The 26,477-nt window shown below is 45.0% G+C and overlaps 1 protein-coding gene across 3 annotated transcripts; it reads right to left on the reverse strand.

Annotated features, from left to right (window-relative positions):
- Positions 1–981: 981 nt before the first annotated feature.
- LOC143292970 (uncharacterized) lies at positions 982–26,457 on the reverse strand. 3 transcript variants are annotated; one of them, XR_013056701.1, is made up of 6 exons: positions 26,371–26,420; positions 23,164–23,334; positions 8,016–8,126; positions 6,847–6,894; positions 4,993–5,103; positions 982–2,035 (listed from the first exon to the last, which is right to left on the reverse strand). XR_013056701.1 is itself a non-coding variant. In XM_076603697.1 (5 exons), exons 1-5 carry the CDS (start codon positions 9,364–9,366, stop codon positions 1,922–1,924), a joined length of 420 nt encoding a protein of 139 aa, XP_076459812.1. In that variant the 5' UTR covers positions 9,367–9,584; the 3' UTR covers positions 982–1,921. The 3 variants fall into 3 exon arrangements, 1 of the variants encoding a protein (XP_076459812.1); XR_013056700.1 differs by lacking the exon at positions 23,164–23,334 and having other exon boundaries at positions 26,371–26,457; XM_076603697.1 differs by lacking the exons at positions 23,164–23,334; positions 26,371–26,420 and adding an exon at positions 9,331–9,584.
- Positions 26,458–26,477: the final 20 nt, after the last annotated feature.

Here is a 26,477-nt window from a genome sequence, read left to right on the forward strand (position 1 = left end):
CGGCCGGGTATGATCAAACGCAAAGCAGTACGGCCGGTAATCATCAAGTTCTTCGTGTTCCGGCCGATCACAAAACACACACACACACACACAAATCTTATCTTGCAGCAAGAGTTTGTCAAATGAACCCTACACTGTCTTTTCTCACGCGTAATAACTATTTCATCGCTTTTAGGGTTTACAAACGTGGGGACTGAAGAGAAAAAGTGTCGAGGTCGCACATGTTTGCTTCTTTTGCCCATGTCGATCGCCTCTGGCATTGCTCGCATTTGGGATGAAAGTTAGATGCGCATGCGCAAGATCCAAGATGGCTGCAGAACTCTCCAGGTGTGAAATCCATAACATCCATAATATGGAAATTAACGACGTGCGCAATCGTGCTAGTCAGCCAAGTGGTAGCATGATAAAAGTGGCCATTTGTAAAATAAAGTTTAAAAATTACAAATGAATTAACATGTCAAAGAAGGAAATAAGGAAAAGAAACGACTGACGAATGAATGAAAAAGAAATGGAAGAAAGAAAAAAAAAAGAAGAGAGAAAATTAATGAATAAGGATAGTTTGCATTTATGAAAAATTGTGCTAATACCCAACTGGAACTGAAACAGAACGCAGTATTGATGAGCTAGAAATGTAGCCTACTGACAAAAGACGAAAATAAGAAGCCGATACATGGATGACTAAACCTATCTGGTTTCCAAAAGAAAGCGTCTGGCAAGGATCCAGGACACGCTGCATTGGGTATAAGGAGAAACAAAATCAAAACAAAAAAGGCTGAAAAAAAACCCAAACTTTTGTGGACTAGAAAAGAAAGGAAATTTGCTGGCATTAAATGATAGATATGTGAGTTCTGACATTATTAACAAAAACAAAAGTATGTATGCCTAAAACGAATTCTATCTTTAGAGAATATATCCAAAACTATTAAAGCATTCTAACTTCACAATATTCCTTTCAACATGATATATTTACAACATCACATATTTTGAATTTACATTCACTTTATTGCAATATCAGCAACTTAATACAGGATAAGAGAAAAAATAGCAAAATAATACAGATCTGTCATATGCATCCACCAGAAAGCATTATGAGAATGTGTAGACAGTAGACCACATGTGTGCTGAGCAGCTGTATATATATATTGTTGCATGTATGGCTTGGAACATACACAAAGACAATATGAGGTTCCAAAAGATGAATGAACACAGACCAAGTTTCCTGACCAGTCAATAACATACACTGGACCAGGCGCAAGTGCTTGAGACAAAATGTACTTGACACAGACATATGCATGCACACGTTTATCAATAAGTCAGTGTGTGTACAGATGTGAGTGAATGTGAGTGTGCACATGTAAAAGCATGCATGCATCCTTGCTTGTGTATGTTAATTTGATTTGTAAATAAACTTTCAAATTTGAAACATTTAAGATGATGATTAGTTGGTCAACAGTTGTCATGCAATTTCATAACCATCCCCATCAGATTCAAATATTCAAAGAGAATAGACAAAAACATAAATTGTTCATCACCAAATCAAATTTCTTACACTGTTCATTTTTATCAGAACCAAACGAGCAAACAATGGTACAAGTCCAGTTCAATACAACACTTTAAAGAAAGAAGATAGGATGTTTTACTGCTGTACTACACTGTACCATATTACGGTCTGCTGCTAAATGATTGCAGTGTTTCACATTCATTTAAACAATAGAAACAACATCAGTAATAATATGCAAGAGTAAATATATATATATATATATCTTCAGATCAGATAAATGTGGGTATTTACCAAAATACTTGTCAATGTGCAGCTGTAATACAGTTCCATAAACTTTTTTTAAAGTTCATGTGTTCCACACAGTGCAAGGAAAAGGTCCTCATCAGTACAATATGTTAATTCCATATATTGTATCCAAAATCACTGGAAAAGAGCAATATTAGTGAAGACTGATTCCAAAAGAACAGCTCCACCAACAAAATACAGGAACCATGTTTTTCCTTGAGGCAAATGTCCTCGCTGAACAAATATGATCTGAAACAGACAAAAGCATATATATGAACGCATATATGCATGTGTGTGCAGCCAGACATTCAGAAACACGCACTCACATAATAAACACAAACACATGTGCATGCATACTAAAGTGCCAATACACTGAACAATAAACCCTCATATGTCTGCTCTCTCTCCCTCTCAGTCAACATAAATCTATATTTTACAATAATAATACATTTGTATGGCACCCTTTCTCTCTAAGAGCTCAGAGTGCTTTACATGAAAAAGTTACAAATTACATAAACCACTTATGACCACCTTCTGTGTGTGTGTTTGTGTGTGTGTGTGTGTGTGTGTGTGTGTGAGTGCATTGATTTCCACTGACTACCAATGTTATTATGTGCTGCATAAGATACAGGCTAAAAATCAATGCAAACAGAAGAGCAAAGACTGCTGTGCAAAGCATACAAGATGCTGCTGAACCTGACCAACAGAGATAAAACTAATTGGCTTCAAAAGTTTGTGGCACTTAAAAGCTAAAAGCTTCTATTACGTATGGGAAAATCAAGATGTAGGATGTTTAAGTACATTAATATAAAAAAAAAAATCCAGACAAAGATTAGTAGACTGCAGATGGTAGAACTGGGATTAACAATAGTGATAGATTCATTCAGTACAGGAAACAATACAATATGTAATATATAGTTATATTTTCTAATGGATTTTAACATATTTTCTAGCTACATAATATATTTGGTTTCATAGTGCATTCTTCAAGATATGAAATAAGTGGAGAAAGTGAAATGAAATGTTCCTTGTGTAAGTCTGCTTCAGAAAATGAAATCCATTTTGTTATTTCTTGTCCTGCTTCAGATGATTTGGGACAAAGTTTGATGCATGCAAAATACTACAATAATTCTAAAGACTTCAGACTGATTTTGCTATTGGCTTCAAGAAGGGAACGTACCATTAGAAATCTTGCTGTACATTTCTGCAAAGCATTCAAAAGAAGAAACATTGCTCTATCTTGAAGAAAAAGGTTAACTTGTTGCTGTTTGATGACTATACTACACCATGAGTATTTTATCATCTTAATTTCATCAATGTCACAATTTATTTCTATTTCAGGTTGACTTCATACTTGTGCTGGTGACATGATTGTTCATAATTATTAGTGTGTACTTTGCTTATTTGTTCACACTCCTTAAAATGGGGTGTTAGTCCACAATTTCTCGCTATTTTTCACTTTCTTCTACATAACAAGAAAGTGTGGTCATTCACCTCCCTCGTTTTCTCCTAATAGCTAGAAAGCATGGGGAGCTCCCTCTTATTTATATCAAAACTATTTCCTTTATCATTGGAGTTGGTTTCTTATCTTTTCCCAAAGCAAAATCTTAGAGAAAAAGAAAAGGGAAAGAAGGGCACGACGACAACGATCATGATAATAACAATGGTGTTAACAAAGACATCAACAGTAATGAAGCTGAAACTGGCATCTATATATTTTATTTCACATAAGATGGGTCACTGCAATGCATCAACCTCAAATTCAACATCTGAATCAATAGCAAACAACAAAAGTAATGCAAATGTATAACTCTAACAGAAATCTATATACCAAGACTTGAACCGAATCTTTCCCATGGGATCCTGGGAATAACATTGAAATGATTCAACTTTCTACATAAACGTGAGAAAAAGGTGTTTCACAATGTTTTACAATCACATAGGCAGTGTGAAAAAAGGACCAAATAAAGTTTTTATGTTTGTTGTGATGCAACCTTTCCTGTCACATTTATCTAGAATGTTCAACGCTTGTTCGTATGCTCATCTGATTGTGTAAGCATCCTTTTGTATGCAAGGTTGCACTAAAAATAGATTCTCATTTTCAGAGATGACATTCAGAACATGAAAATATAATTTCAAAAATAAAGTGTAAGAAGAAGAAAAAAATCAACCAGCCAAGGAATCAGACAAAAGGAAACACACACACACACACACACACACACACACACTAACACTAACACTAACACACACTAACACACTCATACATGCACATATTTTCTGAAACCAATACTGTGCCATTGCTGTCACCATCTTCACTAACGTCACTATCATTATCATAACTGTCATCGTTGTCGTCTCCCTCTTTCTCTTTTCCTTTTCATTCCCAGTTTTCTCTAAGATTTGTGTTGGTTAAAGACAAGAAACCAATGCTGATGACAATGGAAATGTTTTTGACAAAAATAAGGGGGATTTCTAAAACATTGTGAGAAAGCATGTGGGCGGCCCTCATGCTTTCTCATAACTGAGAGAAACAAGGGAGGGGAACAATCACACCTTCTCACAATTCCACGCTTTTTTGTAAAATGAGAGAAAGCATGGGAGTGGGGATAGGGGCACCAGGGCGCCTCCCCCCTCCCCCACCCAACCCCCCCACCCCACCTCCAACCCTCCATGATTTCTCTCAAAGAGAGAGAAATCATGGGATTGCAAGAAATCATGGGCAAACATGGGGCTTTGGCCTTAAACTGAATTGATTCTCTCTCTGTTTAAGCATTCCATCAAATTCCGGGGTGGGAGAAAGAAAGGGGGTGGTCTGAGAGAAAAAGAGACAGAAACTGAAACTGACACACACAGAGAAATAAGCCTATCACATGTTTACACAAAAAAACTTGCTTTATCAAGGTTTTTCTTTAGAAAGGATAAATGGTAAACTCTCCATTTAATACAACCATAATTCTTTCTTTCAAATCTGCTTCAAAAGCCCCACTTATTAAAATCATATTCTTTTCTGCATCTATAACCTTGAATACTTTATGACCAACTACATTGGTACTGTCAACATTTGTCAGAATACACTGCCTAATACAACTCATTTCTACTATGCCTCACTCATCTTTTTGACACTGTTCATCTTTCATAGTCTCCTAATCAGTATCAAAGTGTGTACAATTCTTTACAATGTATACTACTTTGTACATTTGACTCACCATAATGATTTCTAGAACACCAAAAGTGATGAGGTTAACCCCCAACAAAAGATACATGATGCCATGACCAGTCGCATCAAAACTTCGGTAAATACTCAGTCCAATGGTAATCTGTCAAGAAAAAAAGAAAAAATAATGTAGCAACTTTTCTGATCAGCTGTGCAATGATTAAGAAAATACACTAGAATGTGTGTGAATTTGTACGTGGGGTAGGTCCAAGGGATTTAATTGCTCAGCTAACAACCATGTGTTGCAAAAGCAGAGTTGCATCCCTTGGTGTCACCATCCAGAAAAGGGAGGGTGCTTTGTGCTTGGTGAGCATTTATCCCTTTGTGTATGTCCTTCATCCCAGCATGGAAGGAGGGCATACCTGAATCGGGAGGGGCATGCTGCGGGAGGGGGCCCATGGCTGAGCGCCACCATAGCCGTCACAGGTCATATTGGTCATGTAGTGTTGGTCAGCCCAAGGGAGGTAATTACATCACTGCGTGACAAGGTTGCTGGCAAGGGGATGAGCGTGTTATTTGTGTGTCTAGAGGACCAGGTACCTATCTGTGTAGAGGGAGGACATCCCTACTTGATCATGGCCTGTGCAAGGCCCAAAATGGTAGGGGCATGCCACATGAGGGGTCCATGAGCAGGTGTCATGGCTGCCATGAAGGGTGAATGTATTGTGGGGGCTAGTCTGTCAGCATGCCATGGGATTGCATCCACCTGTTGCTGGAATGGTTCCCCCAAGTGGACCACCCATCAGATCTGATGGATAAAGGGATGGACAAGGGTAGCTCGGGCACTGCCGAGTGGCAGTGGCCTTTCAGCTGATCTCCTGCAGGCTTGAAATGTCCCTCAGGTTTATCCTGTGGGCCTAGTCCCTGATGATGTGGAGTGTTTTTGAGCGTGATAAGGTCAATGAGGAAGACCATGCTCTGATCTCATGAGCCCTGTCCAAAGGGTCCCCCACATGGAATCCATCATAAGCATATGAGGCTTTAATAGTATGCAGTACCCATTAAGACAGACAGGGGCTGCACATGTCACATGCACGAACAGAGTTGCAAGAGAAAAATTGGTGTCGTTTGGATGACTGTAAGGCCCATTGTACAAGGGGCATCAAGCAACAAGTTTCAGGCGTCAAACATCAAGTTTCGTGAAGAGCCTCATGTGTGAGCTTTTCAGGCAACAAGTGTCAGACAATGGGCATCAAGACCGATAATGCCAGGCCCAATAAGACGTTGCATGTCCTGTCCTAGTCAAATGTAACTAGGCAGGCAGAGGTTGAACTTGACTGCAATGAGGTGCACATACAGCCCGATTCAGTGGTCCACAGGGCCAAATGTAACAGAAATTAATCTGTTTTAAGGCATCTGTGGGATCAAACATCGGTAGCCAACCAGGATGCTGGGTTTGCCTTGGACGTGACAGGCAGATACATAGAGCTCTCCATCTGTTCCCCAATTGGTGAGTTCCTCCACATGGACAGGTGAAATATTCAAACAACTGCATGTGTCTTAAGAGCTAATATTGTTAAGTATTCTTAACACATAATATGTTGATAGATGTGTTGATATAACTTGAATGTAGCTTTATAATTTCATGTTATCTCTTGGCTACTTAAACACATATGTGTTTATTATATGCACATTTTACCTTTGAAATGTGAGCTTGAGCAACACAACCACCTGTGAATTTCTCTTTGGAAATAATAAAGTTGACTCGACTTGACTTGACTCTACTTTCTTTCAAAAAATATGATGGAAAAGGACAAGAAAAAACAATCTAATTTAATATATGAAAAGCATTTACTGTGAAAAGCATATAAAACCAACTGACAGAACAAAATAAACAAAAACTTACCAGTACCAACACCACCACAAGACCCACAAACAACAACTGGCACATTTTCTGGGGAGAAAAAAACAACACAGGAAACAATTAATGAATTATGCCAGTATTATTAGAAATACAAAGACTTTGATGATAGATCTGACAGATGGTTTTCAAACACTGGAAGTAATCATGATCTTATAATATTCTCTTTCACTAGCCTGGTGTTGCTGATGTGATTAGTTGTGGTGTTGACAGGTGTGTTTATGTCATGACAGTGGTTTGTGTAATTGTATACATGTGTGTGTGTGAGAGAGAGAGAGAGAGAGAGAGAGAGAATGCAAATGGGAACACTTCATTCATTATAGGCCATAGCCCGTCATGAAGGGGTGGTGTGAAAACAATAGTTCATTTGAACACAAAATCAGAATTGAATTCAGCACACAAAATCATAACAACATACCGGTTGCATCCAACAAATAGATAAAATCTTAAACATCTTATTCAAATACATTGCAAAATTGTTTGACAAATCTTCATTCACATATGTCAGTGGACTGGTGTCTATAAAACTTCTTATGTATTCATTACTGTTCTCTGTGATCATCCAGGCAGAACAACATGATACAAAATGTACATCACTTTCACATGCATCTTAACTCAATGGATAAATAAGATCACTTTCAGTATACTGTCTATAAAACCCATGAACAGGAATATCTAACAAGTAAAATCTAAATACTGTCATTACAAACTTATAATGTTTGTTTCATTGACACAGAAGTTGGAACACAATCAAGTAAGAGAGAGAGAAGTTTGTACATATCTTTCTGAATGCCACAGAAGTGATCCATGTCATCCCATTCACATCTGTTTTTGAGTGCTTCATGATATTCTGGCTGATTCAATCTAATTAAAAAAAACACAATCTAGTGCTTTGTATATGCAATGCACTGCATGTAATCATGTAAATTCAATGTCTGCTGCAGGCAGGATCAGCCCTGTACCTTCCCCCTTTTTACTTCCATCCCTCCAAAATATAAATCTGAAATACAAGTTGTAAATTCTATAAAAATTTTAAAAAATTTAAAAAATGATTAAGTGAATAAATAAAAACTAGACAGAAACAACAAAATGGTGTGGAAACAAACTAAAGTAATGCTACAGTGCTTCATGTATTCTTTTGAAGAATTACTCACTGATCGTGAAGACTGTGACTCCTCTTGGTATGACATTATGCCCTCATCAGATGTGGAAGATTGGGGAGGTGGTATGATCGGTTCTCTCTCTCCTGATGACATTGTGTTGCCCTACAAACATTTTGACATTATCATATCATTTGCTATAGCTACCAACTAATCCGTTGTTAGTTGACAATAACAGAGCATACCGCTGTATCTGTGCATGATGAGGTAAATGTATAGTGATGAACTGTGAATAAAAATGGGGGAAAATTGTTAAATGTTATTTTCTATTCATTCACACATGTGCATGCATGCACACAGTTTGACATCACTGGAAGACAAATGCACAATGACCACTTCAAACACAACTGGAATAAAAATCACTACAGGTATGAATGAGGTCTGCTGCCGCTCCACTCTTTGAGAAAAAACATTTCTCAAAATGCTCTACATTTGTTGAAATACTTAATGCACGATGATCAAAATAACAATGCAATGCACAAGCACAACAAAAATAATAATTTCACACAAACTAATGAACGATATATGACAAGCCATGACCATAGGCAAAAGCAGTAGTTATTTTGTCCAGTGCAATATCATCTGCATCTGCTTGCAAAAGTAATATATATATATATATATATATGCATCTGACAGAGGAGGGACAGATGCAAAAATGTCACAACTTCATTTTGAGGAAGTATATGGGTTTGTCTCAATGTACCTTTTATTTACCTGTGTGCTAGCTGAATCAGTGTCATTGGCAGCATTGACTTGAAGTTGCATACCTTGTGTATGGAGAGAGTTACTACTCTTCAATGTTTGTTAATCATTTACTCTCTTAGCTTATCATTCTTCATATAGATGTACATAATAAGTATTTTAAAATTGTAATAATAACAATAATGATGATGATAATGTAATAATAATAAGAAGAAGAAGAAATCATTCAACTCAGTGTGCTGAACATAGTCTTTCAGTACTTATCTCCTCTTCCTCCTCCTATTTTCCAGATATGTCTATATGGTCCGTGGCTAAACACTTCTACATTCAGAATGTAGCAGAAGACAGGAAACAGAAAGGAAGCAGCATCTATGACTAGCTGCTTTAGTGCCCTGGACCAGAGGTTATGTGGTGGTTATGAGTGTTGAGGAGTATTCAAATGCACTGGTCTGATGTAAACTGCAGCCTGTTTGGTGGAGCAACTGGTGTCACTAGGAATGATGCACATGGTGTATGGTGGTGTAACTGGTGTCAATGAGAATGATGTACATGGTGTTTGGTGGTGCAAGTGGTGCCAATGGGCATGGTGTTTGGTGGTGTCTCTCACATGGTGTCTGGTTGTGTCACTGTGCATATTGCACATGGTGTCTGGTGGTGTAACTGGCGTCACTGGGCATGTTGCACATGGTGTCTGGTGGTGTCACTGGTCATGTTGCACGTGGTGTCTGGTGGTGTAACTGGCGTCACTGGGCATGTTGCACATGGTGTCTGGTGGTGTAACTGGTCATGTTGCACATGGTGTCTGGTGGCGTAACTGGTCATGTTGCACATGGTGTCTGGTGGTGTAACTGGTCATGTTGCACATGGTGTCTGGTGGCGTAACTGGCGTCACTGGGCATGTTGCACATGGTGTCTGGTGGTGTCACTGGTCATGTTGCACGTGGTGTCTGGTGGTGTAACTGGCGTCACTGGGCATGTTGCACATGGTGTCTGGTGGTGTAACTGGTCATGTTGCACATGGTGTCTGGTGGCGTAACTGGTCATGTTGCACATGGTGTCTGGTGGTGTAACTGGTCATGTTGCACATGGTGTCTGGTGGCGTAACTGGCGTCACTGGGCATGTTGCACATGGTGTCTGGTGGTGTAACTGGCATCACTGGGCATGTTGCACATAGTGTCTGTTGGTGTAACTGGTGTCACTGGGCATGTTGCACATGGTGTCTGGTGGTGTAACTGGGCACGTTGCACATAGTGTCTGGTGGTGTAACTGGCATCACTGGTCATGTTGCACATAGTGTCTGTTGGTGTAACTGGTGTCACTGGTCATGTTGCACATAGTGTCTGGTGGTGTAACTGGCATCACTGGGCATGTTGCACATAGTGTCTGGTGGCATAACTGGCGTCACTGGGCATGTTGCACATGGTGTCTGGTGGTGTAACTGGTGTCACTGGGCATGTTGCACATAGTGTCTGGTGGTGTAACTGGTGTCACAGGGCATGTTGCACATAGTGTCTGGTGGTGTAACTGGTGTCACTGGGCACGTTGCACATGGTGTCTGGTGGTGTAACTGGTGTCACTGGGTATGATGCATGTGGTGTTTGGTGGTGTAACTTGTGTCACTGGGCATGTTGCACATGGTGTCTGGTGGTGTAACTGGGCATGTTGCACATGGTGTCTGGTGGTGTAACTGGGCACGTTGCACATGGTGTCTGGTGGTGTAACTGGTGTCACTGGGTATGATGCATGTGGTGTTTGGTGGTGTAACTGGTGTCACTGGGCATGATGCACGTGGTGTTTAGTGGTGTAACTGGTGTCACTGGGCATGATGCACAATGGTGTCTGGTGGTGTAACTGGTGTCACTGGGCATGATGCACGTGGTGTTTAGTGGTGTAATTGGTGTCACTGGGTATGATGCACATGGTGTCTGGTGGTGTAACTGGTGTCACTGGGTATGATGCATGTGGTGTTTGGTGGTGTAACTGGTGTCACTGGGCATGATGCACGTGGTGTTTAGTGGTGTAACTGGTGTCACTGGGCATGATGCACATGGTGTCTGGTGGTGTAACTGGTGTCACTGGGTATGATGCATGTGGTGTTTGGTGGTGTAACTGGTGTCACTGGGCATGATGCACACGGTGTTGGGTGGTGTAACTAGTGTCAGTGGGTATGATGCACATGGTGTTGGGTGGTGTAACTGGTTTCACTGGACATGATGCAGTTCTGTCTGAACTGCTTTCTAGTGACTTCAATTTTCTCAGCTTTCTAGATGATCAGTAACATTAAATGGCTGCCAGAGGGTGATGTCTCCTCCTCCTCCTTTTGTCTTTGTGGGCTCTGATGTTCACTCACACAGATTCATGAGTGGGCTTTAACATGTGCGACCATTTTTTACCCTGCTGTTCAGGCAGCCATACTGTTTTGGGGAACTTCCTTTTCATATGGTGCTTGATATAGAAGCCAAGAAGCTTTTAGGAACACACTGGCACTTTCTCCTTCACCCTTTATGGGTGGTTAATTGATAGCCAGTAAGTGATGAAGCTTCTGTACTTCTCACAGGCACTCATTCACATTTTACAGCTTCTCTGAACTTTGTTTCTTCTTTGAAGCATCTAGCTAAGCCTATTCCAGTATTCCAGTTGTTGATAGTCAATCTGTGAGCTTGGACTGCCAGCACTTTGTGTGCCATCAGATATTTCAGAACTGCTGGTCATGTGTCTTTCTCTGGCAGTTTGGGGCTGGTTGGCCTGGGCAATTTTTTTTTTCAATCTTGTACATGACTGTGAGCTGTGCTGTCCTCTGCACAACTGTTGGGCATGCAATGCATCCTGATCAGACCAACATGTCACTGCCACTGGAGTGTCGAGACAGCAGGTGAATGCAAAGTGGATTGCTGGCTTTGATTCTGTCCACATTCCTATGTGTATAAGGATCCCACATAGAACTCGTGTACTTGAGAAGGGACGTACCATAAATGAGATGCCATTTCCTTCAGCTGTGTGAAGCTGTAAAATTTCAGATTTTATGTAAAAAGTCAAGCTAGTGTTCTGCTTGCCTTCACAGTGGAATGCGTCCACCTAGGAAGCGAAAGAATCTGAGTGCGGGGGATTGTATCCCACACTCTGTAGTATTTTCTCCGCTTCCACTAGACCTGGAGTGGTAGTGTAGACAGTCATTCAGATGCAACAATAAACTGATATCCCTTGTATAGCATGCATTTTACCACACAAAAAACCCAATGCCACCAAAAGGGTTGTCCCTGGCAAAATTCTGTTGAAAAATCCACTTAATTTCAAAAATAAAAAACATTTGCAGGCAGAAAAAAAGGGAAAATATCAGTGGTGCTGCACTGTAGCGACGTGCTCACCCTGTGGAGAGCAGCCCAAATTTCAAACACACAAATCTGTTGTGACAAAAAGTGATAATACAATGCAATACAATACAGTGGCTGCAGTAATGTGGACATTCAAGCTGATTTTAATTTTGCAGGACTGGCACCAGTCTATGGACTCCTGCTTTCTTGGAAATAATAGGAAATTTTCTATCTAAAATTACGTTTAAATAACATACTTATCGTGACCCACTAGTGCAGACTCCGGCAGGGGTCTGACATTCCTGTCCTGTGCAAACTACTATCTGCCTATGCGGAGAAAATGAAAGTAGCTATGGCCGATAACCTCCCGGAAGTAGGTAACCTCCCCTTTGCCCCCCTGACTAGCGCCCTCTTTTTACAGCAAATCGCCGCAACCAGCGCAGTGTGCAGGGAGAACAGAAAGCGGGGAGGAACGGGAGGGTCTTAAATGTGGGTCACGGTAAGTATGTTACTTAAACGTAATTTTAGATAGAAAATTTCCTTTTAATTACACATACTTAACCATGACTCACTAGTGCAGAATGGCATGACAAGGTGGAGGGCTCGTCTGTTGCATTGTCAGTGCACTGTGATGGCCTGTTGTGTGACCACCGCAGAGGCAACGCCTCTTGAGCCATCATCCCTAAAGTGATAGATGTCCCTCAGTAGAATTCGATGAAGGTAGAGTGTACTGTGTCACCTAAGGATATTGGTGCGGGCAAAGAAGACTGAGGTCCGCAGCTGTATTGTGGGAGAAGCCTGTGGACCACAGCTGTGCTGATAAATGTAGCGCAAAGAAAATTGGGTCAGTGTGTTGAATCCACACTTTATTGAGAGCCCTTCAAATCAAAGGAAGGGAAGGAAACATGTACCCTATAGGGTTGTCTCACTTGAGCGCGGTTGAGCGTCAGTGCAAGGAGGTGGCTTGATCTGATGATTCCACATCGGTTGTGGGCCGATTGTGGAAGTGATATATATGTGTTTGAAGGAAACTGTGGCATGAAACAGAGGTAGGCCACCATGTTGGGCTTGCCTTAGGCGTGACAGCCAGATCGGTAGAGCTCCTCCATGTGAGCTGACAGGCGATGGGTGCTCCCCCACCACTTTTTTGTCGTTGCCAAAAAAAGACAGCACTGGTATGTTGCCTATGCATAGAATGGCAGACATTTGGCAACAAGAGACTTGAGGTCCCTGGTGTCTCTGGGACAGGGCTGTGTAATTGCCCAGGTAGGTACCATCACAAAGGGGCATACAGAAGGCTTGGTGGCTTCTCTACCCAAGTGTGGCATGTTGGAGCAACCTGCAGAAAGTTGTCGGCAGTCAATGGCTGGGTTGGATCAGGCTGTGGGAGTGCACTTCATGTGCCTCCAGGTCACTGAGTCTCATTCTGTGGTGGAATTCCTAATGGAAGAGGATTTCCATGGGGAAATTTTTCGCTGAAGGTTCTTTAGTGAGAAAGGGGAACGGATCCATGACAGGCCTCTGGCTGTGTGTGGTGCGCACTAAGTCTGGGATGGAGTGGGGCGGGGGCAGGGAGGAAAGTGGCTCTAGATGTGTTGTACTGGCCATTTACATCAAATCACTGATCTGACATACCTTTTCAGTATGACCAACAGCAAAGTGAGAGCTGTATTATCAGTGGTTTCTTTATTGCAAAGGAAAATCATTTCCAGTTAAGTCTTTCATGAAGGACTATGTCTCTCAGACTAGAAGTCAAATTGCACTGGGACTTAGTGCTGTAGCCTTCGGGGCTAATTAGCCTTTGTGATCTGTCCCAATGGTGAGTCCTAAGGCCCTCTTGATCGAGGGACTGGGGATGCAACTTGGGCAAAACACTCTCTACTATAAATTGTATAATCAAATTCCAGCCCAGATAGTCGGGACAGCAGTTGCCTGCTCTGCTGTTCTGATGGTCATTGTTGTACATGACTGATTACCATATACTGGTCCTAGGAGGACACCAATCAGCATGGGTAAATCAGGAAACAGCTGCTGTGTGCTTGAGGGATGAAGGTGTCCACCATGCAGGTTATGTTGAAATGTAAGGAAGCTGGAAAGAGTTGACGGGGTCTTGTGGTGCAACCGTGTGTCCGAAAGACATGGTGCTTGCTTCCAAAGTGACAACAAAGTCATCCTCTGACAGGCCCTTGACTGAAGGCTGGGACTCCATGATGGGATAGCCTGCCTAGGCTAGAAACCCCTGGAAGTGTCTCACTGGAAAGACAGTGCTTGAGAAGGAATGCCCATGTGTAACCACAGCAGAAGGATCAGGCAGGGAAGACCAAGTGCAGAAAGTGCTTTCAAGCGCCAATTGTTTGAGAAGTCGATGCTGGATCTCTGTTCAAGCAAGGTGATGGGGCGAACTAATGTGCTTGAATGCTGCATCTGCCATGCTGGTATGAGTGGGCAGAAAGGTACGACCCTGTTTGTTGTGCTTTGTGAGACGCATCCGTCCTCGTCAATATGCCTTTCTCCCGAGTGAAGAGGAAAACAATTATTACCTAGGCCTTCTGCTACTAGTGAGGAGTGGAAGAGATGGACTTAGGGTGATTGTCTCCTGCCCAGTGGGCAGTTTTTGGGCCTGGTAAAACTTGGGAGGCAAAGACAGACACCCCTTCGTGGGAGGGCTGGCTAGGAGGTAGGGCCTGTGTGGAGCTGCTGTCACAACCACAGTGGTGCAAACCAAGGGTTGTTGTAGGCAAGAGAGGGAAGAAGGGATGCCTTACAAACTGGGAAGGAATGAAGGGCATGTGTGTCCGGAGTGGCACCTCTAAGTTGGACTGACTCATCCCTCCTTGTACCAGGTTAGGGCATCTCTAGCCCTGTGGGTGATTGTTGTAGGCAAATGAGTTGGGTTGCCTTGTCCCTCCTAGCACCAAGAGAGGGCATCCTTAGCCCTGTGGGTGGGAAGGGAGTGTGTGTGGGTCCCTAAGGACCAGCCACTATTGATATGTGAAGGAGCATACATTCAAGCGTGAATGAGGCAGTTTTGTCTGTGAGTGCAGTCGTCCTCCGAAAGCAAGGTAGGGATGAATTTATGAAAGTGAATACATATATGTGCAAAGGGATTATAAACTTCCATCAACTCAAGTGATATGTCAGGAATATGCCAATGACAAGAGATCAAGTCACAAGAAATAAGCGGCTGTATTAGCATACATGTAGCGTGAACAGATATATCCAAGTAAATGGGTAAGTGTGCATAATCAGTAATGGAAAGGAATCTGTGTATGCACCTATACATTATAAGAGATATACATACACATATGAATAATGTGCCAGCATGAAGATGCAGAGTTTTCTGGGCATTGTGTACAGAATGACGCAAATGCAAGCGTGCATATACTGCTATGTAAGGAATCTCAATGAATAGAGATAGAAATATAATTGTACATTAATATGGAAAACGTATGAACCTATCCCCTAAGCACACACACATGTGTATACCGAGGGTTAAGTATATATCTATAAGTGTAAATAGAAATGTTTATAAATGTAGCAAGTTAGCATATTTATATATATATATATAAATAATATATATATATATTTTATGGTCATTGTTGTTGTTGATTTTGATAATAAATCAAAAAGAATAGAAAGGGAAATATTGTGATTTATTTCCTGTTATTGTGTATAACAAGAAAAGAATGGTAATAGGATTGGCTGCCTGCAGAGGACTGTGTGTAAGTGTGGGGGGATGAAGAACCCAAAAGTTCAGTGGCCTGAGAAACAGCAAGAAAGGTGCAGTTGCTGTGCAAAGTTGTGCAGAGCCCATGAATGGGCAGCAGGACCCAATGAGAAACCGAAAAAACATCGCTGGTGGACAGCTCTGGGGGCAGGAGTGACGTGCTGTGTTGGCACTACAGCGTCAACCGCCTAGGTTACTAATGCGGAGTTGCCTCCCTTGGCGCCAATAATCAGCAAAAGGGATGGTGTCTTTATAGAGCACATATCCCCTGGTGTGACGTTTCCTTGTTGTAGAGGGAGGAGTGTCACGCTGCGTGTGGGAGTCCATGGTTCGATGCCACCGTAACCAACACAGGTGAATACAGCCCCAAGGGGGATAATTATAATGTCCCTTGGTGCAGTGGGCATCCCTACCCGAATCGGTCACCATCGGACACGAGACGGTAGGGCGTCGTGGACAAGGAGGTGGCAAGTCTGTCGGCTTGCTGTGGGATGTGCATCCCCCTCTAGCTGAACGGCGGTCCAGTCTCGCGAATAGTTCCTGCAAGAGGACCGATGTTCAGCTGTTGTGAAATGAAATGAAATTATGGTGCTTAGAGCCTCGCCGACCACTAAGGCCATCTCAAGGCTATCGCCGCGTCAATTACTACTACAAGGCTAAAAAAAAAACCACCCAATTAAAACGAGTCACCACTTCAAACTTTCCACTCCAAAGTTAAAAAAAAACTTCCATACTTTAAAACCTTCAAATCTGGTTAAAAAGGTTCACTTCTTTTAAGAAGTCCATCAGCGCCCACGGAGGGACATCACGAAACAAAGTCTTCAAAGAAACCGCCGTGTAATGTCTGCGTCTAACGTCATGCAGATCCCAACAGTCAAGGAGCACGTGTTTCACGGTGAGAGGCTCGTCACAGGGAACGCATCGAGGGGCCTCCTCCCCCTTCAACAAGTAAGAATGAGTAAAAAAAAAGTGTGCCCCGTACGCAGTCTGCACAGCACAGATTCCTCCTTTCTGTTCTTCACCCCCGAAGGGAGGGTCTCTTTTAGGTCCGGACGGATCTGGAAGAGCTTGTTGTCCGTCTGGGTGTTCCACTTCTCTTGCCAAAGATCCTTAACGTAAGTATTGACCTTCCACTTCATGTCTGTATAGGGTACCAAGGATCTGGACAATTCTTTCTTTACAGCGTTCCTGGCCAGCAGGTCCGCCCTTTCGTTACCACGAATGCCAACATGTCCGGGAACCCAGGCCAACACAACCTCGTATCCTTTCTTCGTTGCGAGAGTAAAAGTTTCATAAAATTCCAGCAGTTTGGGATGAGTGATATTCCTGCAGGCGATCGCCTCCAGGGCTGATAAGGAGTCGGAAAAGATCATGAATCTCTTCTGTTTGGAAGAGAGAACCATTTTTAACCCCAGGACCAGTGCGGTCAGTTCCGCGGTGTATACCGAGCTGTCAGACAGGATGTGTTCCGTTGAGGGCCGGTCAGGAAAGGCGGGACAGAACGCAGATGCGGCGACTCCGTCCTCTGACTTGGAACCGTCAGTGAAGATGCCTTGAAAAGTGGGGAATTTGTGGCACAGTTCCGAAAAGTAGGTTCTGTAGGCCAGAGAACTGGTGGTGTCCTTACGGTACGAGGCCAGATCGAATCGGACCTCAGGTGTTGTAAAGGTCCACGGGGGGCTGTCAGGGAACTTAGAGAAATCTGAGATGCCACCGACATCCAGATCGGCATTTTCCAAGTGCGGCTGAATGCGGAGTCCGAGAGGAGGTATGCAGTTTGGGTTGTCTGTAAATTTCTTATCGAAAGGGTTGTTGAATACAGCGTCGTAAGCAGGGTTTGTAGGTTCCGAAAACAATTTCAAATAATAGTTCAGGGTCAGCTTCAGTCTGCGGTTGGAAAGAGGCGGTTCCCCCGCCTCTGCGTACAGGCTGTGCACAGGGGTGGTGCGGAAAGCACCTAAGCTGAGACGGAGCCCTTGGTGGTGTACAGGGTCCAACAGTTTCAGGTAGGACGGTCTGGCCGAGCCGTATACAACACTTCCATAATCCAGTTTGGACCGGACCAGGGCTCTGTAGAGGTGCAAGAGAGTCCTCTTATCAGCACCCCAGTTCGTGTGTGCCACAACTCGGATGATGTTCAGGGCTTTTAGGCAAGATATTTTCAGCTGTTTAATGTGGCTGAGAAAATTCAGCTTCTGATCGAAGACGACCCCTAGAAATCTGGCTTCCTTGACCGCCGGGATGGTGGATGTTCCCAGACGGATTTCAGGGTCCTGATAGAATTGGCGAAAATTATGAAAGTGGATGCATTCAGTTTTGGAGGACGAAAATGTGAAGCCATTCTCCTCTGCCCAACACTGGATTTTGTTGACGCAGAGCTGAAGCCGTCGCTGGATGCTGGCGTACGTGCTGCCGGTTGCATATAAAGCAAAATCATCCACGAACAGCGAGCTGTCCGATCCTTTCTGAACGGATTGAACGATGTCATTAATTTTGATGCTGAACAGAGCCGGCGACAGGATGCTCCCCTGCGGGACACCCAGCTCCTGCTCGTGAATGTCGGACAGGGTGGTGCCGACTCTCACCTGGAATTGTCTGTCTTGTAAAAAAATTGTGGATAAACTGAGGCAGGTGTCCTCGGAAGCCGAGCTTGTGCAAGTCGGAAAGAATACCAAATTTACACGTGGTATCGTAAGCTTTCTCCAGGTCAAAAAATATGGCCACCACATGTTGTTTGTTGACGAAAGCATTTCTTATCGTGGTTTCCAGACGAACCAGATGGTCAACGGTAGAGCGATGCTTGCGGAAACCGCACTGTTCCTTCGCCAGAAGGCCGTCGGTCTCTAGTTTCCACATCAGTCTACCGTTGACCATCTTCTCCATCAGTTTGCAGACGCAGCTGGTCAGTGCAATTGGGCGGTAGTTGGAGGGGTTCGAGGGGTCTTTTCCCGGTTTCGGCAGCGGGATTATGAGGGCTTTCCGCCAGGAGGGTGGAAAGAAGCCTGTGACCCAGATGTGGTTATAAACTTTAAGCAGGGTGTCCAGACAGGTTTGGGGAAGGTGCTTTAGGAGTTTATAATGGACTTCGTCCATTCCTGGACAGGAATCCGTACAGGTCTGAAGGGCAGATTTAAGTTCGTTCATTGTGAAAGGAAGGTTGTAATTCTCTGTGTTGTCGGAAAAGAAGTTACATGGTGTTTTTTCTGACAGGTTTTTGGTTTTAAGAAAGCGAGCAGATTTGTTAGCAGATCTCGAGTTCTGTTCTATTGTGGAGGCAAGCAAATTGGCAACTGCTTTCTTCTCTGTGACCAGAGCGTCTGAAAGTTTAAGATGGTGGAAGGTCGGGCATGCGTTTTTGCCCTTAATTCTTTTTAAAACCCTCCACACTTTCTTCTTGGGTGTGTTGGAGGTTAAGGAAGAGCAGAAATCTCTCCAAGACTTCCTCTGGCTCTTTTTAAAAACATACCTGGCTTTCGCCCTCAGCTGTTGATGGGTTCGAACGCTATCGGACTCCGGTCTCCGAAAGACGCGTCGCTGCGCTCTCTTCCGAGACTTGCGGGCCTCCCGACATTCCGCGTTGAACCAGGGCGTTCTAGGGACCTGAGGCTTGGAGGTAGACGATGGGACTGCTGCTTTGGCGCAATCTAAAACGATCCGAGTCAGAGCGTCAGCAGGGTCCTTGCTTTTCAATACTGTTTCTTCCTGCAGCTCCGCTCTTATCTTGGTGGTAAAAAAACTCCAGTCTGCTTTGTCGTAGTACAGGCGGTCAGGCAGAGAGTCACCTTCTCCATCTGTGGGGCGGAGGACGACAGGAAAGTGGTCACTCCCGTGCAGATCGTCGTGCACTTTCCACTCGTAGTCCAGGACCAACGATGGATCGCAGACCGACAGATCTAAACACGAGAGCTTTCCAGAGGACAGATGCAGGTAAGTGGGAGACTTGTCGTTAAGACAGCACAAGTCCATGTCAGAGAGAAGGTTTTCTAAGAGAAGACCTCGGGCTGATGTCATCTCACTTCCCCAGAGCGGGGAGTGTCCGTTGAAGTCGCCCAACAGTAAAAACGGACGTGGGAGCTGGTCGACCAGGTTCATGAGGTCCTGCCTCAGAACACGGACGGAAGGGGGAAGGTAGAGAGAGCAGACAGTGATGGTTTTCTCGAGCGTGACTCTGACTGCCACCGCCTGTAAAGGGGTGCTTAAAAGAACTGTACTGTATAAAAGGGACTTTCGAATAAAAAGAGCGACACCTCCCGTCAACCCCTCTTGCTTCGGTTGAGCGGGTTTAAAAACGGAGTTAAAACCAGAGAGAGATAAAACCTTGCCATCTCTTTGCAGAGTCTCCTGCAGTGCCAGCACTGAAGGTTTCAAAGCACGACAAAGCAGCTGGAGTTCCTGGAAGTTGGCATAGAATCCCCGGATATTCCAGTGGATCACTGCCATTAAAAAGGTTTTAAAAAAAAATAAATAAATAAAGCAGCAGCCTATTCCATCGCTACCCCCTGCTCCTCCACTTGCGGTGGCTCAAGGTCCGCCAGGATGGAGTATTTGTTTTTTGACATAAATTTTTCGGATTCCGACCGGGTCGGAATATCCACCACCTCGGCCCCTCCCGATCCCGCCGTGGCCGCAACCCTCCCCTCCTTGAGTTTTGGAGGTAAGGGGGGCTTCCGGCCACTTCCGCCAGCCCGAGGGCCAGGCAGACGAGAGGCGGGGCGAGGGGGGCCGGGGGGTGGGGTGGGGCGGGAGGCGGACAACGTGCCTCCGCCCGAGGCTTTTCTCTCCCGCCCAGCAGCCCCTGAGGACTGCCGCGCAGGATGGGAAGGGGTGGACACAGCGCCTCCACCCAAGGCCAATGGTTCCGACGAGGCGGTTAAGTCGTCCGTCTGCGTTCCTGTGGACGTCGTCTGGACCGCGACGTCCACCGTCCTGGATCTGACGACAGAGGCATACGACGCCTTAGGCGACGCGGCCTCCACCTGTTTCCTTGCCTTAAAGAAGGAAATTTTCTGTTCTGTCTTGACTTTCTGGATTTGTTTTTCTTTCTTCCAGGCGGGGCAGTCCTTCAATGAGGACGGGTGGCCACCTCCGCAGTTCGCACACAGGGCTGCACTGACGCAATCGCCCTGGTGCGCCGCCTTCGAACAGGTGCCACACGCCTCTTCCTCCTTACATCTGTCTCTCACGTGTCCGAATTTCTGACACTTAAAGCATCTCAGAGGGGACGGTACGTACAGGCTGACATTAACTAGCAGGTATCCGACCCGAATGTCCTTGGGGACATCCGGGCAGCAGAAGGTGAGGAAGAAAGTGTTGGTCGGGACTCTGTCCGACCCCTTCCTCACCGTCACCCTGTACACATCGGTCACTCCCTGAGAGGACAGTTCGCTCTTGATCTCGGCCTCAGACACACCTTTCAACTCCGGGCATCTGATGACTCCCTTTGAGCAGTTGAGACCTTTGTGAGGGGAAATCTTCACTGCCCTATCCACGAAAGTGGTCGCCTTGAGAAGGAGCTGTGTCTGTCTTTTGGATTCTGTCTGTACTAAAAACGCTCCGCTCCTCAGCCTCTTGATGGATCTGAGCGATCCTGCCAGACACTGAAAGCCCTTCTGGACAGCGAAGGGGCTGAGAGCCGACAAGGGCTTGTCGTCATCAGCGCCCTCCATCAATAGCCACGATGGCCAAAAACCAGAGGTCTCAACGACCTCCGACTCAGAGTCTGAGTCGTCCGTTCCCTGTCGTCGTCTTTTTCCGAGTTTGGGGGGGTGTATTTGTTTAGGATTCATGTTGAAAGAAAAATGTGAATTCATCCCTCCCTTACCCACCCACCATGGGGTCCAACTTAGGGGCCAGGGTCAAGGGAACACCAGCTTGACCCCTTCCAGGTTTCGGGAGGGATATACAACCAGCAGCCCAGCTCCAACGTGCTCCCCCCCAATCATGCCCAGCTCCCGGGGACAGAGAGCCGAGCACTACGGGGGTTACCTTCGTCAGCCACTAAACTGCCAGTCTTGACCCAGCCCCACGAAGGGGTAGCCGATTGACACACACGGGCCAATGTGTGCCGCCTGTCTTAGGAGAGGTCCGAGCCAAAGGGATGTGTTGAGAGCAGCGTGCTCTCTCAATCCCCAGGATCTCATTCCCCTCCATCACAGGTCGCGCCGCACGGCAAACACGGCGGGCCTAAAGAAGGCCGCAGAGAAAAAAGAATGTGGAAAAGAAGGCTTGATGGGGAGCTGAGGACAGAAAAGAGGCGGTAAAAAGAAGAACAAAGAATAGCGAAAGGGACAGTGGGTCACGTTTAGTTTGGGCCTCACTCACGACCTGTTCGGCATGGGAAGCCCTATCAGGGGCATCAGTACAAAACCACCACTTATTCAGCCCTAACAGCTACGATGGCTATGTAGGCTGTCAATTAAGACCTGGGACCAGAGCACCAAACCCCAAGAAGCACTGATGCCCCCGCCGACATAGCTCGCTCGATCACTGGCCACTAAGCCTCCCGACCACGACAAGGTAGTGACCCTCCCGGGAGCGGGTCAGGAGAACACCAGCCTGACCCCCTCCAGGTTTCGGGAGGTCAGCTGTTGTGTGTTGACGGATAAAGGGATAGACAAGATCGGCCTGAGCACTGTCGAGTGGCAGGATCGAGCTATGAAGAGGCACTCCGACGTGGAATTGCCGATATTAGTCTGGCTAACAGCGGTGTAAGGCAGTTGGGCAGAAGAAACCAGCACTACCGAAGTTCAATGAGCCGTGCACGCACCTGCTCTGTGTGCAAGGGGCGGAGCAGGCGCAAGGTGTGGCACAGTGTGTTGCTGGTTGTTTGGTTGAACAGCTTGTTGAGACGCCATTAGTGGATCGGGAACAGCAGCAACTGGCGGTGTGGCAGATGGGGTCATCACCGCATAGCTTGGAGGGACCATGCACGCACCTGCACTGTAGGCGAGGGGCCGTGCCGGTAAAAGGGAAGTAACTGCGGTGGTCACCGGTAAGGGTACTGAAGCAGGAGTTGTCTCCCTTGGATTGGATGCTCAGGGCAAAGGGAGGGCGCATGCACATGGGCGAGCGTGTCCCCTAGTGGTCCACCTTCCTCCCTACACATGGGGAAAGCATCCCTAAGCGCCTCGGTCGCCATAAGATCCAAGAAGGAAGAGGCATGCCGCGTGGGGGGCACATGATCCTATGTCATGGCCACCGCCACAGACGCATCGTACATAGGGCCCAGTCTAGCATGCAGATCCAAAGCCAGTGTATGGTGTTTTCCCAAAGGGATTATGGCACATTCCATTGTTGAGACTGTGGGCATGGGCAAAGTGATAGAGGAGATCGACTCGGGCGTCCTGCCGACTGGCAGGGCTGAGAAAACGCGGAATGAATAACATCAATGGCACCACTGACCTGAGTATGGGGTAACGAACCCCCAGAAGTCACCGGAGGGGGTGCAGGAGGTGGTGGAGGTCTGGAGTCGACTGGAGGGAGCGGAGAAAGTGGAGGAGGCGACAGGTTGGCGTTGTTGAGAGGGCCAGAAGTAGAGGGCCCAGAGTGTCCGCGAATCGATTGCGATCACACCTTAATTTTAGCGCGATCGCCCAATCGAACCAAATAATTATGTGACCTGGTTGAAGACATAATTTGACAAAAAAACAAGAACACCAGAGAACTGACAGACAGGCAGAAAATATGAAAAAACTTAGCCATATGAAGAGCACAGGAACAGGAATCATGATGGCTGCCGGAAAAAGAGGGCGCTAGTCAGAGGGGCAAAAAGGAGGTTACCTACCTCCGGGAGGTTATCGGCCGTAGCTACTTTCATTTTCTCTGCATAGGTGGATAGTAGTTTGCACAGGACAGGAATGTCAGACCCCTGCCGGAGTCTGCACTAGTGGGTCACGGTTAAGTATGTGTAATTAAATATGAGTTTAGCAGCACCTTGGCAGACACTGAAATCCGAGAAGGTGTCAAAAAGCTCCTCACTAAGCTTAAAGTCAGGAAAGCAGCTGGACCAGATGGCATCCCCACCATCCTGTTGGCAGAAACAGCAGACACCCTAGCACTACCTATCAGCATCATCTTCAGGAAATCGCTGAATGAAGGACACCTCCCAAGCATATAGAAAAAAGCCAAAGTTACACCAATCTTCCAGAAAGGGAGCCGAACTTCAGCAAATAACTACCAACCTGTCAGCTTGACAAGCATACTCTGCAAGACCATGGAGACACTCATCAGAAACAAAATAATGGAACACATGCAAATGAACAACCTCATTTGTTTCCATGTCAGCAGTTACGTATATTCTTGCCCAAGTATTTCACAGAGAGTAACTATTCTGCAGATGATTTTGGGGAAGTCATTTCTAACGAGGTTCTTTTAGTAGAACTTTCAAAGGCACTAGTTCATAACCCTATTTCTACATTCCTTTTATGTACTTCATAATCAAGTTAATGGTTTTAGTTATTATTATCATTATTTGATTGTTACTGTTAAAGCTAATTTCATGTTAGTTATGCATTTCTTAGTAGTTTTCTACCTTTTCTGTATTATCCTGACTTCTCTTTCCCCTCTCCCCACTCCTCCCCACCCCACTTTTTTTTCTTTTTTTTTTTTTTAATTGTCTAATATCACTTATAGTGAAAAGACGCTAAACTAAAGAATGAACCTCATATGCAAAGAACAACATGGCTTCATCCCAGGTCGCTCATGTGTAACGCAACTGGACACACTGGATTGCTGGACGGAAACCCTAGGCAGGTAGCTCCATCGACACAATATACATGGACTTCCACAAGGCTTTTGATTCTGTTTCCCACCGCAGACTGATACTCAAAATGAAGGCCCATGGCATCGAGGGAAAAGTGCTGCAATGGACAGAAGCATTTCTCAGTGGCCACAAAAAGCAGGTGTTTGTCAATGGAAGCAAATCAGAAGAGGCACGAGTCACAAGTGGAATCCCCTAAGACAGCGTCTGTCATCTACATCAACGACCTGCCACACCAGGTACAGAGTGAGGTCTGAATCTTTGCGGATGACATCCAGGTATTTGCCCAGAGCAGTGAGCAAAGTGCTTCCCTCCAGGAAGATTTGGACAGACTGCACCAGTGGTCAGTAGCCTGGCTACTGAACTTCCACATGGAAAAATGTTGTGTCCTGAAACTAGGCCACTCAGAGATCGACCAGACCCAAACAACAACAAGCATGCCCTGATAACCACTAAAGCAGAGAAAGATCTTGGGGTAGTAGTGGACAGCCAACTGACCTTCAAGGACCATGTGTCACAGGCATCATCTAAGGCCAACAGAATCCTGGGCGTTATACGGCGATCCTTTGACCATCTCACCGAGCATACCTTCATCGAACTCTACAAAGCACTCATGAGACCAGTCTTGGAATATGGCCACTCAGTCTGGCAGCCATCCCAGAAACCCCTCCAACGAGAGACAGAAGACATTCAATGCAGAGCACAGATCCCACCTAGACATTCGGAGTTCATTCTTTTCTGAAAGAGTGGTGTCGGTTTTGAACAGCCTACCAGAGTCAGTATATAGTGTCCGCACCCAGCATGAATGCATTTAAAAACAGACTTGACGCCCATTGGGCCAACCACCCAGCACTGTACATCCCGGACTGCTATCAGTAGACCTTGCAAGTGCAAGCAGCTGTGGATATGGCCAACATACCGACTGGTGAACTGACCTGCAACCACAGGTCTCAAACACTGACAACATCATGTATCAAGTATCTAAGGTTACAAACATGCTCTCAAAATCCTAAAATCAAGGGAAGCAAGTTGTAGGACTTGAACTGTGACAGTGTCAAAATGGTTGATTTGATAAGATATGCTGAATGCGCATTACCAGCGCTGGGAGACTTTAAGAAAGCATATTAGTGATGGATCAGAACATCAGTTTTGACAGGAATCTGCAAAATAGTGTTGTTTGCAATTAGACCAAAGGATATTTTGACGTGAGTCTATTTGCGAACGATGCTGCACAGTCACTGAGCTCTCAAATGGGTGTGTCTGTGTGCGGTGTGGGGTGTTTGTGTTTAAATGTTTGTCTGTGTGTTTTGTGTGCATGGGTGATCAAAACCAACAGCTTGGTGCGATGTTGCAATAATATGTTGTGTATAACGAGTTAAATACCTGCTTCTGTTTTAAAAGTAATCGTTCGCAATTAGATTTGCCTGTTCGCATTTACCCTCAGGCACCCCTGCTATTTCAAACGTCGACAAAACGTTGGAAAGAATGAGCAGGCGAACTTTTCCTGGTGCAATCAGTCGGAGAAAGCCTTCAAAAACAAAAACAAACTACGTTTGGCTATCATACGACATGTTATCTTTACAGTACACACGTTGAGCTAGTCGCTTTGCAATTTGGCATATCTGCCCTAAATGATAATACAAAAACATGACAATGAACATGTCCACATGCACTGTTGTACTGATCATTGCAACACCCACTATACAGTGTAAGTACTTTCTGTTTTTTGAGTACTTGATATCATTCACGAGACAGGCATATTTGCTGATAAACCGCTACAGATTGACTCTTATCAACCGCCACTAAACAGGTCATGCTTATCAGATGCATTAAAACATGTTTCTGCTTACTTTGAAGCTGATCACTTTCACACAACGTTGTCACATGCTCCTCAATGTCCGGTTTTGTGTGTGTGTGTTGTTGTTGTTGTGGGTTTTTTTGTCACGAGCTATTTCAT

This window comes from Babylonia areolata, chromosome 18, assembly GCF_041734735.1.
Source record: "Babylonia areolata isolate BAREFJ2019XMU chromosome 18, ASM4173473v1, whole genome shotgun sequence".
Classification (NCBI taxonomy): domain Eukaryota; kingdom Metazoa; phylum Mollusca; class Gastropoda; order Neogastropoda; family Buccinidae; genus Babylonia; species Babylonia areolata.